General features: G+C 41.5%; 1 protein-coding gene across 4 annotated transcripts in view; it reads right to left on the bottom strand.

Annotated features, from left to right (window-relative positions):
• Positions 1-13,339, bottom strand: part of KIF25 (kinesin family member 25) — a 53,743-nt gene extending 40,404 nt beyond the window's left edge. The window contains exons 1-4 of one of the 4 annotated variants that reach the window (XM_080388967.1): positions 8,166-13,339; positions 7,374-7,439; positions 3,342-3,458; positions 1,280-1,418 (exon numbers count right to left, since the gene is read on the bottom strand). In XM_080388967.1, the coding sequence (XP_080245093.1) occupies positions 1,280-1,418; positions 3,342-3,458; positions 7,374-7,439; positions 8,166-8,354 (511 nt within the window). In that variant the 5' untranslated portion in view covers positions 8,355-13,339. Of the gene's footprint in view, positions 1-1,279; positions 1,419-3,341; positions 3,459-7,373; positions 7,440-8,161 lie in introns of all 4 variants that reach the window. The other 3 variants (XM_080388968.1, XM_080388969.1, XM_080388970.1) reach the window with 3 other exon arrangements.
• Positions 13,340-13,572: the final 233 nt, after the last annotated feature.

The raw sequence follows: 13,572 nt of genomic DNA on the forward strand, positions 1-13,572 counted from the left end.
ACTGTTTTGTTATAGGCAAGGAAGCTTCTCCTGGTTATAATTTCATAGAACCATGCACCACGAAGTGCAAACTGAGAACAGTCAACAAGAATTGGCAAGGCCTCATAAGGAATACTTACAATTTATTTACACAATGGCTCAAGTGCCAAATCCAACCTCCTATCTATTCATTAAGCCCCCTGCTTCAATAAGGGAAATATTCATCTTTATCTAGGGTTAATTTTCCACTTTTTTTCCCCCCCCCGTTTTAAAGACAACTTGATTAAGCATTTTCTCTATGTGGATAATACAGTAATCAAATCAATTTTAACCCTAACTTAATACATAACATACAGGGACAAGTTCTGCAAGCACCCATCACTGAAAATGCTGTTGCTATGAGTAGTCCCACTGGAATCAAATCAGTCCCAAAACTAAGCATTTCAACAAAAAAGCAAAGCAGGAAAACTACACACGTTTTAAACAGCAACACACAGATATCAGAGCATCACCCAGGGACTCTGATTATAAATGTGCGTATTTGTTGTTAGCTCATCAGGCTGCTGAGCATCAAACAACTGTGTCATGTGCTTCTCAGGCCTGGTAGGAGCTCCACCAGAATCAAGGATATTGAAAGCAGGTACAGAGATCCATGCCGAGAGATCCAGGTGTAGGACCAATGCACTTAAGCCCTCAGTGACAAGGGCAGAGAGCACCACTGCACTGCAGGGTCTACTTTTATGTAAGCATGAACAAGGAAGGACCTGAATTCTGATACAGTAGTATATGTGGTGTTATTGTCTACAGACCAGTGAACTGGCTCAATTTGGAAGCAAAATTTTCTTTGTAAATACGCAAAAACACTAAAAATACAATCTGTCCCAATTTCAGACAGTATTTTCAAAAATCTCTGAAATCACCCGAGTCTTTTTCTGGTACAGTCAAAAGCAGACAAATTTCAGCTAAAACAACACATCCTTCATTCAGCTATTCTAAAAGCCAGGATAACAAGCCCGAGAACTTCAGATTAAAAATGTTACAGCTGAGCCAAGTCAGCAGCAGTCTAGTAGCAGCTGCAATCAACACAAAAGCTAAATCCAAATTATCAGTCATAACCTCTGCAGTTATTTGTACTAACACTTAAGAACTCCTTGATGATCTAATGTCAAACAAAACCCAAGTGCTACAATTTCACTGACACGTTTCTGAAAAATCAAGCCCAACCTTTTAATGTTAGTAAAATTTAACAATGACATCTGTTGATGTTACATGTTTGAAATGTAAATACAACGAGCCTTACTTTGCATTGCTTCATTTTGCAGCTGTATCCCTTGGACTGCTGTCAAAATTTGGTAAAGATAAGTCTGGCTTTGACGCTGAAATTTTTTTGAAAGTTCAAAAGCAAAAGAACGGAGGCTCTTCAGGTCTTGCTTAAACCTCTTCTCAGTAAGGAGGAAAAACATGTTAAAGACACAAAAACAGCAGTTAAGGAAGAATCAATACAACAGCACCACAAATAATTCTAGTGAGATATCACTGTCAGGAAGAACCCTCTACTTCATGAAGGGAAGTCTTCAGGAGTATATTTTTCAGCATGTTTAGAGAAGGATCCTGCAAGATATTTAGCAATTTCCTTCAGCAAGACATTATGGATCCTTAGCATCTTACAGTACATGCTTCAACCATAACACAGCTTCAGGTATAACAAAGTCTCTTTCTTATGCCATTAAAAAAAAAAAAGAAGTGTGTGTGTGAACATGTATGTGTTCTGTCCACGTATAAGACATATCCAGAATTAGTAATGAAAAACTGTGAACTATATATCTCTTATATGCACTTATATGTGTGTATATATATATATATACACACTTTGATCAGGAGGTATTTGCTAAGCTTTACTTTAAATCATTTCTTAAGTAAGCCAGTTCTATGCCTTCCTATGAGAACAGATGTATTTTGAAAAGATCAGAAACCTTAATTGTTCAGGAAAGTATTGTATAATGGATATAACTCAGCATAACATACATGATGAGACTTAAAATGTTTATAAGAGCAGCTTATATTCATTTAAAAGTACAAATAAAGTAAACCCAAATTGACCTGATTTTAGGATTAGTATACTTCTTGACATCTAAGTCTTGGAATGAGCATGTAATGCCATCTAAGAGGAACTTAACAATAGCATATCTCACAGAAGCACTGTGATGTTTCCTTAGTCAGCCTGGTACAAAGTGTCACATATTCTGTGACATTTTATTTTTCCAACTACGGTACTGACCTTGAATTAATCAACTAGTTTCAATGATAAACCAGTATTGTAAACTAAAGGGAGAAAATCACTGCATTTCTTACTCTCAGAAGCTACAGAATATAACTGGGAAGTTTTTTTTGAAAATTTTGTATTATGAGTAGAGGATTATCATTAATCTAGACTTTTATTTAGAGAGCTTTGCTCTCTTCCTAATGTTGACTGATCTCTGATAGTAAACTGTCTCAATCCACTGGTATTGTATCACAAGCAGTTCTACCGTTGTAGCTAACCTAAAATGTAAAACACCACTGCAAAATGTACAGAGCAGAATCACTGTAATTGTATAGAACAGAATAGTTCAGTTTGAAGAGACCTACAACAACCATCTAGTCCAGCTATGCTACAATTAAGCTATATCCTTTGGCCTGTTATGAATCAGATTTCTTTCCTGAGACTTTTCAAGTAATTTTATGTAGGCATTCAGTGCTGCCCTGTCAAAAGCTGACATTTGTCACTGTCTCTAAAAGGAACTCATTATTCTGTGGAGTAACTTAAGGAATAAGTACTTCAAAAGGAAAATATTATGACACTGGTACCGGGAGAACAGTTCCAATCTCTGTGATGCAAAATTAAGACAATCCGAGTGTGCATAGAGCAAACCACTCCCTCTTGTGAGGTCCACCTGAGCAGAACTCTTAGTGAAATCAGTAGAGCTCTCCAATGCTTTTTAAAGGATCTGCCTATCTGGTTAAAGTATATCACAATTATAATTGTTTTAGGGGATATCTCCATGATAGTCAAATCAGGGAGTGCGAGGTTTTGATGACAAACATATCTAGCTCAGGTATTGATAGCAGCCTACACATAAGATCCTGAAGCTCAGGAGTAGCCGCTTTTAGCCGCATCTCAGGTGACTTTTCAGCGTATTGCAGCAAAACCACTATAAATTTTAAGCTAACTCAAGCATTGCCACACTTCACTGCAAGCACTTGTGTGAATACAATAAAAGTATATATCAGGTTCACATCTGACCATTTTCTGGGTTTTACTATATTTGATAAGCATGTTTAGGGTATAGATTATTGCCTACTTTATTACCAAATGTCTTTACCTTTATTGCTCCATGCAGCTGGGTTACAACAGAACGCCTCTGCAATTTCTGTTGCTCGCCATGAGCAGAGTAGAGCTGCAATACTTCATGAGTGCTTCTTCCAGCCAACCCTTGATACTGGTTTTAAAAAAAAAAAAAAAAAAAGCAAGAACCTAAAAAAATCACTTTAAAGCTTTCATGTTTTCCCTTGCGTCCTGTCCCCTTTGTCCCTGTAAGCATTTGTAACACAACTATATGATTACATGTGATGTTATAAATTCATAATTCCTTGCTTTTACATTTTTCTAGAGTCATATGAAGGATCACCCCGAGGTAACTGGCTAACATCACAATATTCGACTTCCTTAGGGTGGTAAACCGGTAAACCTCAGCATCAGGTTACTAAAATGCTTTTGCCATACCTAAATCCCGTTACTTACACTTGAGATGGACCTAAATGGTTAAAACTAAAAAATGGTAACTACATTTAACGCAGAAAGCTCTCTGAAAGGACATGAAACAGAAAGAGGACAAACATACACGTGCTAACCGCTAAAGTCCTGCAGGAACTGGTAATAAACAGCCCCCCACTTGGCATTCATTGCTCTAGCTTCCTGCCAACACCATCACATTCAGTAGAGTTGCAGTGATGCAAACCAGTACCAATAAAGCAATAAGCTGGGTCTTCAGAGCTCAAAGCAATCAAAACAGTTTCTAAAGGATATGGAAAAGAATACCAATAATCCAAAATTACCTATTATGAAAAAGCAATTTTTATGCCAAAATTTTTGAGATGTTGAAATCAAGAGGAAAACATAAATATTGCAACTTTAAGTATATACAGGCAAGAGCAGACAAAAAATCTTTGTAGAGTCTATAACATGATGGAATCTGTATTATATTAAAAACTGCATTTTTGTCATTTACTGACAATCATAGTGCTTAAAATGAGCTGCAACTTCTTCATCTACTTTTCTCTGCCACTTGATGACATCTGTTCTGTCACTCCTTAACCAGTACTAATAGCTTTTTTCTTTGGTTTTGGAATGCACTTGTCTCTAGTACAGACTTATTTCCTACTTTATTCACGCAGTAAATTCTGTGACTGCAGTTCCTTGTTATTCAAATTAACACAGTTTAGAAGACTACAATGACATGAAAGAGCTAAATATCTACTCACATAATGGGTGTGATATAATTCCAATCATCTGATAATGATAGGTAAAAAGTAAACATTTAATTGCAGTTTAACTACAGATGACATCTGCAAAACCAACAGTACTATGTCTTGGAGCTGTTAGAGTAAAGAACCATTACAATTTTCCAAGAAAAGTACTTCACTCATCTAAACAAACCTTTTCATGTGGGTTTTTCATCTTCACAAAACATACATCTTCTACTTACAAATGCAACTGGAGGTCCCGCACAACTATACAACACCTTAGCACTAGTTCTCACATCAGAAAGAAATAGCAGGAAATTTTTTTAAAAATCTCTCGGTTTTTATTAAGCTCCCAGAAATTGAGATTGATTCTGTATAGCATTCCTATGTTCTTTTATTCTGAGGATTAAGACTCACGTTAATCAGATGCAGTATTTACAAATACACTTGACAAAAATGCATACAAGTAGCACACCAGAATTAGTATCTCAAATCACATGAACAATGAAGCATGTATGATAAGCAATTGCAGTACTCAAGCCTAACTCCAGTTAAATACGGTTAAGGTAGTTAAAACCTACTTTAACATATAATACATTTTCCACCATCAGGTTCCCCTTGACCCCCATTTTTCTCAACACGAACAATAAAAGCAGAATGGTTGTTTCTACTGTCATTGCAGTCAACCTCTCATCACTTCCACTATCAAGCTTATCTTTATTGCAAATGGTGCCTTGGTTTTGAGGTTTTCTCCATTAAAATAGTTTTAGCATTCATCACAGTTGTTCATAGGCCAGAGCTTGCAAATCTGTGCTCATGCATGAGAAGCAAGGAACTGACTATAAAACTTTTTATAGGCAGCTTTATTATAAACAGAAGTGAAACCGAACTACTTAATAGCATTCTCCAAAGTGAAATCTCAGCTCTGCAATCGGATCCATTCTGGCAGACCTGGCCTTATGCATGGGAGGATGCAAGATCAGGACCTCAAGGACTGCTAATGAAAGCAAGGGGCATGCAGGTAGACAAACAAATTTCCAAACAGACAAAAGTCTACAGAGAAAGAATGTGACTTATTATGTTCAATAACAAACCTTACAATATGCTGCTAGGATAATATACTGAGCTGCAGAAAACAGTGCAGTGCTGATAATTGTGATTATCTTAAGGATATAAACAAGGCAAGGTCTATGGCAAGAAATAACTATTTTATTAGACTGATGTAACCTACAGACAAACATTTACTCTGCAAATCCTAATTTATGGCTGTCCTCATAAGCTTGTCTCCAAAGGTACCTAACTTGCTGCAGCCAAAATGAATCCAATCAGTTTTCACAAGTTAAGGAGACCTCTGTTAACCCTGGTCACTCTGGCTGAACTCGCTACAACTCCATCATTCAGGCAGCTCCATCAGCAGATTGGAAGGGTTGGTGATTGACAGCTAAGGATACCAGCATACCTGGTGAAATACTGGGAGATACTGTGCAACATGGCACAAGCTTAAATTAGTCTAAAACCAGTATTCTTTTTAATAGATACTCTTCAATTAAAGTAAAACTGTTTCATAGATATCAGTTTAGCTCACGTTTTCCGATTGCTGGGGCAAACTAACTAAGGAAAAGCAAAAGTCTTTTACATGTACTTAAGTAACATCCTAAATAGAAACATCAGTGCAAGATTAATTGCACAGTAATTTCCATGAATCATTTGACACTGTTTCTGACTGATGGTGGTACCGCTGCCATGCTCCACATGTGTCTGCAAGTGCTTGTATCTTCCAGCACATTTTGCAATAAACAAGGCTTGGAAAACAAAGGCTTCATTATCTGATACTCAGGTAACTTCTTCCTACATTTGATGCATGTAACTGACTAGAAAAGTTTATTTCTTGTTCTTGTGAGAGTAAAAAAATAAAAAAAACCCCAACCAGCTGAAGTTTTTGGTAAATATTGCAAAGCAGAACACAAATAATATAAAGATTTTCTCAAAATAAATTACAGTATTCTTCTTTATACCTAGTGAGACTTATTTCAGATGTAACATCTGCTTCCAGTCAGGCTTTGAAAAATGTTAAACCCACTTTTATCTACAGGTGTTAACAAACCCATAGGGAGGGCAAATGGCTTTTCTGAGGTCACCCAACCAGTTAATGTTTCAGCCCAGATGAGAAACCCTTGGCCAACTGTATCACAACTAATACTCACAGCTGGCTCTACTCTAGCAGTGTAGATTGATACTCAAAATTTTATAAATCTCTGAAATCCTACCTTTGAAGACCCCAAACATTAACACATGCTGCTCCTTGTTTCACTAAAGGTCTTAGTATCATATGCTTCTGTAGAAGGGTATAAGGAAATGAGGGCATCCAGCTGATGCTGTGCTGTGACTGACTTCTGCGACAGTACCTCACCTTTGCTAGACAAGTGTAATACCAGTGTTACGAAGACATGCAATAGGGCATCTCTGGCAAGTCTGCCCATCATGAAATCTCTTTCCTGCACTCAATGATGCATCCTTTTTAAAGCATCATCCTAATTACGTCTGAGAGTCATCCTTCAAAATCTACCCTTGACTTTAAAACATTTTCTCTGCAACCACAAAGCAATATTCCATATTTGATGCTTGCAGAGTTATTCCCTCAGTTCATTTTTATAGATTTCAAACAATAGCGATGATTTAACTGTATATCAACTACTGTTTACTTAGTCTATTGTTACTGCTACCATTTATGATTAAAAAAAAAAAAAAAAAGAAACACTGAGCCTTAATCCCTTCATAGAATTCCCCAATGGGTAAAGAGTGCAGAATCCAAAAATAGGAAGGTAGATTTCAGTGTCTTTTTTTTTTTTATTTTTATAAGAATTCTTTCTTGAGAAATAAACAATAGTTACCTCTGCAAGCTTTAGATGAAGAGCAGCATTTTCAGTTTCCAGGACAACTATTCTTTCTTCTTTGGCCTAAGGAAGAAAACCCACCCAAAAATCACACAAGTAAAGACGAAATAAATAAGCCAGATGAACGTTATTTCATTATGATAGTTTTCATTATTACATCCCCCTGTTTCCCAGCCTTCTGAAATAAAAGGACTGCTATCCCCTGATCTCCTCAGCAAGAGTATTCACCTATGAGCACACAGAATTTATGATTAAATTCTTAATATTCCTTTATTTCTGTACTTTCTGTCATTTTGCTTGCTCGTGTGGAAATGCATACGTACAAAATGGTAACTGCTTTTGCTTTACATCTGCTAGCACCCTCCAGACCTACGGTCCTTCGAGAAGCGCCACGTTATTTATTTCAAAGTAACCACGCCGGTTCCCGTCCCCACGGCCGCACTGCTGGGGAGCCGCAGGCGCGACCCTCCCTCGGCACCGGCGCTGCCTCCCGCCACAGCGAAGCCCCGTCCCTAACCCAGTCCCAGGCGGGGCGGCCTCCCCTGGTACCGGCACCGGCCCGCAGCCGGGACACCGCGCCTCAGCCCGGCGCTGGGAACGCGCGTGCGGCGGGGCGGGGCGGGGCCGCCCTCCGAGGACCGAGGAGCTGCCCACCGCCCCGTGCCACGCCACGCCCCGCCCCGCCCCGGGCCGCCCGCCCCCCGGCCACCGCCGCGTGCCCCGCCCCGCCCCGGGCCCGCTCGCTGCCCCCGCCCGCCCCCCGCCCCCCGCCGCGCGGGGCTCACTCGCAGCCGCTGCTCCAGCTGCCGGAGGCGCTGCGCCCACACGGAGCCCAGGTCGGGCCCGCTCCGCGGCCGCATCGCCCGCCCCGCTCCGCGCTGTGGCAGAGCAGGCCCTCGCTCGGAGCTCCCCCTCGCCCCCTCGGGGATTTAAACTGGCCAATGAGGTGTGCCGCTGGGGCGGCCACCCGGCTGCCATGGCGACAGGACCCGCCTTCTTCCCCCCCCGCCCACCAGCGACCGCTTCGATTGGCTGGGCGAGCGCCTCACGGCGCCAACTCCGACCGTTAGCGGGGCTACGGCAGCGCCTGCCAGCAACGGACTGCCCGTGAGTGGCAGGCGGGCGCACCAATCCACTCGCAGAGAGGGCGGGGCCCTGCTGAGGGCACGGCTGCGGAGGGGCGCGGGCACCGCTCCCCCCTCGCCCCGCTCCCCACGGAGCAGCGAACGAGCGCGGAGGTTTCCCTCCCTCTGCTTCGTCACTGGGGTTAACGAGGGTGGGAAGGGCGGAGACAGAAGGAAAACCGGGAGCTCCCAGGTCTGGCGGCACTTAGCCTTAGGCTACTGCCAGATTTCCCTTCAGAGCACCACAGCTCCAGGGGCAGGGGGCACAGGGCACAGGCCCCGCGCTGAGGTTCAGCGGCCACACCAAAGGGTGAGGGGGAGGCCAGGACCTAGAGCTCCTCTGCTGGCTCCAGGATTTCTCCCCTGAGCAGTTGGTGCTGTGTACTATGGGCTAAGGCCACAAAGCAGATTAAAGGATAGGAGCATCTGTTCCACAGGGTGTGCTGCAGGCTGTTCAGCCTGGAGGAAAGGCAGCTGAGGGGAATCTGATAAATATCTATAAATACCTGGTAGGGGAAGAGTATAAAAACAACATGCGGTGTTCAGTGATAGGACAAGAGACAGTAGGCACAAATGGAGGCACTTGAAACTGCAGCATTCAAAACCCAACCAGGCACAGCCTTGAGCTGGCTGTAGCTGACCTTGCTTTGACTCTGGGCTGCGTGGGATGCAGAGGTCCCCTACCAACTGCAACTGTTACTAACTCTGAACAAAGCCACTGTCTAGGGCTACTCTTGGGAGATGGACAAAGCCTGCAGGTCTAGCTGGTGTGAGAAGCCTAAGAGGCTGCCCAAGACAGGAGCTATTCATTCAAGCTATGGCTGGGGGTCTTAAACTGAGGTTTCCAAGTATGTGACTTACATTAATAATGCTACTTGGTAATCTTTCTGTGTAATACAGAAGAGCATTGTTATCTTGAAAGCAGTCATAATACTATTTGGCTAGTAAACGTGAAAGTATGTCAGATACAAACATGTCAGCTTCTTGGAAGTGGGAAATAACACTGGTTTTGCACTACAGTTTTGTGAGTGTGGTGTGGTGTTTTTTTTTTTTTTTTTTTTTTTTTTAACCCAAAGCCATCATAATTAGAGAGGAATCCAGTTCTACAAAATAGCAGTTTCAAGTTACTGTCTACTGAACTTTGCAAATGTGCCATTATACAGGCAGTAGAAAATCCAAAAGCATACAGCAGTGAATCTCTCCATGTCTGGCACAAGAATGATAGACAGCAATGCTTTACAGAGGAACCCAGATGCAGCCCATCTACCACAGACCAAACCAAACATCCCTGTGCAGCTCTATCAACTGTATTCCATGATACTGCAAGTTCCTCCCACAAACTATAGCCTCAGTAAGAAAAAAAACCCAAACAACACAAAACCCACCAAAACCCCCTCAACAACAAAAAAACAACAGACAGGCTGGAAACCCCTTGCGAGGCCCTTAGCAGTTCGTCCTTGCAAGGAGTTCTGCATTGGTGGAAAAGTGAAGCTGACAAATGGATATAGGCTAATTTTTTTGTTTTTATTTTTTAAAAAAGAGTTCCAAAGTACTGCAATACTGTGGATGTTACCAGATGTTGGCACTAAGTAAGGCAGACAGAATTTTATCAACATCAGCTATTTTGGGGAGAGAACGGTTTAGTAGCCTGGAGGGTGTGACTCTCAATTCTTGACACTGAGCTGTAATTTTTATATGTAATGCTTATCCTACAGCAGCAATTGCATCAGTACAATGTTATTTTCCAACAGGACATCTTAATCTCAGAAAGATAATCTCTGAAGTGTAACGGTTGATCTCTCCCCTACTGTGGGTTTTACCCACCATGAATGAGATTAAGAATCTGGTTTCTGTAGGCTGTAACAGAGAAGACAATTTTATCACTGCTTCAACTAGTAAGCTAAAACTGAGCATGCCCGGACTACTCTTTAGTCATTTCTCTATGCACACCTGAAAGTTGGATAGCACTGAAAACTCAGCCCCATCTGTATAAAAATAAATAAATAATAAAACCCACAAGATCTGTGACTCAGCCTAACAGCAGCAATTCTCTTTTGGGATCTTCCTTCTACCTCCAAAGCTCAGGAGAAGCTGCTCACTGATGGGCAGGGAACAAAACACGCTCTCGGTGAGATCTAGACAAGAAACAAATACTAAATCCAGCTGTCTTCTGGAAGGGCTGCAAGGCTGTATTCCAGCATGCCTTTCTACACTGATTCTCTGAAGAATCTTGTTTCCTTCCACCCCCACCCCACCCCCCAACATCTACCAACTTCATCCTGTCTTCCCCCTGCAAATGCAGAGGCCTGTCTTACTACAGACCCTTCTGGGGAACCAAAGGGCCAGAAATTTAATGAACTTGCCTAAATCCACATTTTACTTTATTAATGTTAGCATAAGTGAAATATCGTGGTGAATTATAAATCTTAAAATACTTGTATGAAAAAATTGTCTCGAATGCCTCTGATGCATTTCCCATTAACCCCAGTGGTGGAATCAACAAGACTAACGAGGTTCCAGCTTCAGCATTCTGCTAAGAGTTGTCCATTACAGCATTCCCAACTGCCGTAACAAGAAACAAAATGGGCAGAAAAGCACTTGGGAAAAACTCCAAGAGAGAAGGTTGCTATCTGTCTCACGCCAAACAGAGAGATTCACTGCTGTCCACCTTCGTATTTCCTACTGCCCGTGCAATCGCATTTGCCACGCTCAGCGGGCAGTAACTTGAGGCTGCTGCATTGCACACACACTGTTATCCTGTGAACCTCCCAAAACATTTTTCAGTGAAGCTGTAAATATTCCATTCTGCATTTTTAGCAAGACGTTTGCTTTGGTAACTGTAGGTCAGTTCTGAACATCCATCTGTTACTGAGAATAGACCAAGATTCTCTAAGCAGGTGTATTGCAATTTGCTCTCCTTAAGGAGTTTACCTGCTGTTACAAGCTGGGAAAGAAGTCAGCTGACTCTGAATTTTTAATCTGCGAGGCTTTGCTTTCTGTGTTACACAGCTGTTAACTGACCTGAGACAGCAGCATCATTTGACAGAATGGGGAAGAGCCCAGTGTTTCCCCATTCTTATTATCAAATATGAGTTACTATGTGTGTTTAACGACTGTTCTGGGTGAAGCTCATTTTTTACCATCACTATTTTTGAGTTCTCATGTTATCTAATTAAATTAGGAGGCAAGGAATGGTCTTGTTTATTCTGCTGCTTGTGTACTCGTTGCTTGACCTACAAACAGCAACCTGTATAATCAAGTGCATCATTTATTATTTCAGTAAGCAGGACACATGCTATGGACTTTAGTCAATTTAATTTCCTTGCCTTTTCCTCAGTTACAAGACTAGTACAAACAGCACACAAAAGCAGTTGAAAAGCAGCGTACGTGGATGATAGATGCAGAAAGGAGAATTTGACAGAGCTTTAAAATAATGAAAGAGTCTGCTGACAGCAGCAGACCTGGCTGCATATGCAAATGTAATTTCACAGACTTATCACCATAAAGGTCATCATCAATTAACATATCAAGAGCTCTGCTACTAAGGATGACAACTCATGTCCCCAAAGCAGAGCAGATACTGCACTGTCCAACTGCATCATGCTAGTGCGCTCACTTTGCAAACCTGACCTGAACCGTGCAAGGCGCCACCCAAAACTTGTTTTCCAACCGAAAATGCATTACCACTGTTGCGTATTACACAGTGCCTCCCCTGCGACCCCTGGACTACTTTAGTCTGCAAATAAACAACTCTATGACAGCTCACAGCTGCAACAACTATGGTCTTGTCAAATAAATCACTTCTTGCTCTTGCTGAGACTGGGACTACCACACAGAAGGACAATAGATTGTTTCCTTTTACATCTAGACTACACTTTTATATTCAAAATTAAAAGTTCTTTTTCTTTAGGCTGTTCTCACAGTCCAAAGCTACAGACTCAAAACATGGATAAAAGATTCCCCTCAGCCATGCCTTGAGGTCCTGGCAGTCATTTCATTGCAACATACTAAACAGCACTTCTGGCTTTCCGTGGTTCCTTCTTCCCAGCCTTTAAACACACATCACACTAAACCCCAGGAAGTCTTCAGTAATGACTTTGAAAATTCCAGAGCATAGACCCCACAGCTCAAGAGATTAAGGCACTCACCTACAAAGAGACATAGATGGCTCTCAATCCCAGCTCCAGTGGACCTTCAGCTTCAGCAGAAGGCATCTACAACACTTCACTAGGGCCCGGTTCCCTAGGCACCTTCCCCAAACACGGCTTGAGCTCTTGTCTCCTGTCAGAAGTCATCATCTAACCTTTTCCATCCAACTGTAAAAGAGGAGCACCACCATTCCTAAATCCTTTAACCCAGCCTTTATTCAAAACTGCATACTGAATTTGAGCCTGCCCCTCCAAGCTTCCAGGTCAAACTGATTTTCTTCCACAGATCTGACAAAAAGTTATGTTTGAAATAAAGAGACCAAATGCCTTTTTAACCACAGCAATAACAATGGAGGCTCTGGTTGTAATACTGTTTACTCTTCCAAAAGAAGCCACATTCCAGGTTCAACTTTGCACTTGAGAAGGATACAAATACGGTAACACCAGCCTGCATAACTGATGCCACCAATATTTACTATTTCAGAAGTTGCTGCTTAAGCTGTAAAAATCACTACCTCTTTCAGGTCACTGCTACAGAAATTGAAGAGCATTAGGTCAAGAAATTCTCCCCTCTGATCAATGAGAAACAGCCTCCTTTGTTGAATTTCCATGTAAAATTAATTTGAGGTTTTCATCTATTCATTATGAGATACACTGACTTTGCTTGTAAAAGGACAGGCAAGGCAAAACATATTAACAAGAGCCCCTCTGGTTTATGATAATGCTGTTATGAATGCAGAATCAAATAAGGGACAGTACAAAAAACATTTAATGCAAAGTTAAATACAATACAAACTTTATTAAAAATAGGTTGCAAGTGAAATACAGTAGAAATGGGAAACTACAGCAGTTTTGATGTTTTTCATAATAATGCACAGACAAATATGAAAAGCACTTTTACACATATTCACACTTGACCCGAAT

This window comes from Falco punctatus (assembly GCF_963210335.1).
Source record: "Falco punctatus genome assembly, chromosome: 5".
Taxonomy (NCBI): Eukaryota; Metazoa; Chordata; class Aves; order Falconiformes; family Falconidae; genus Falco; species Falco punctatus.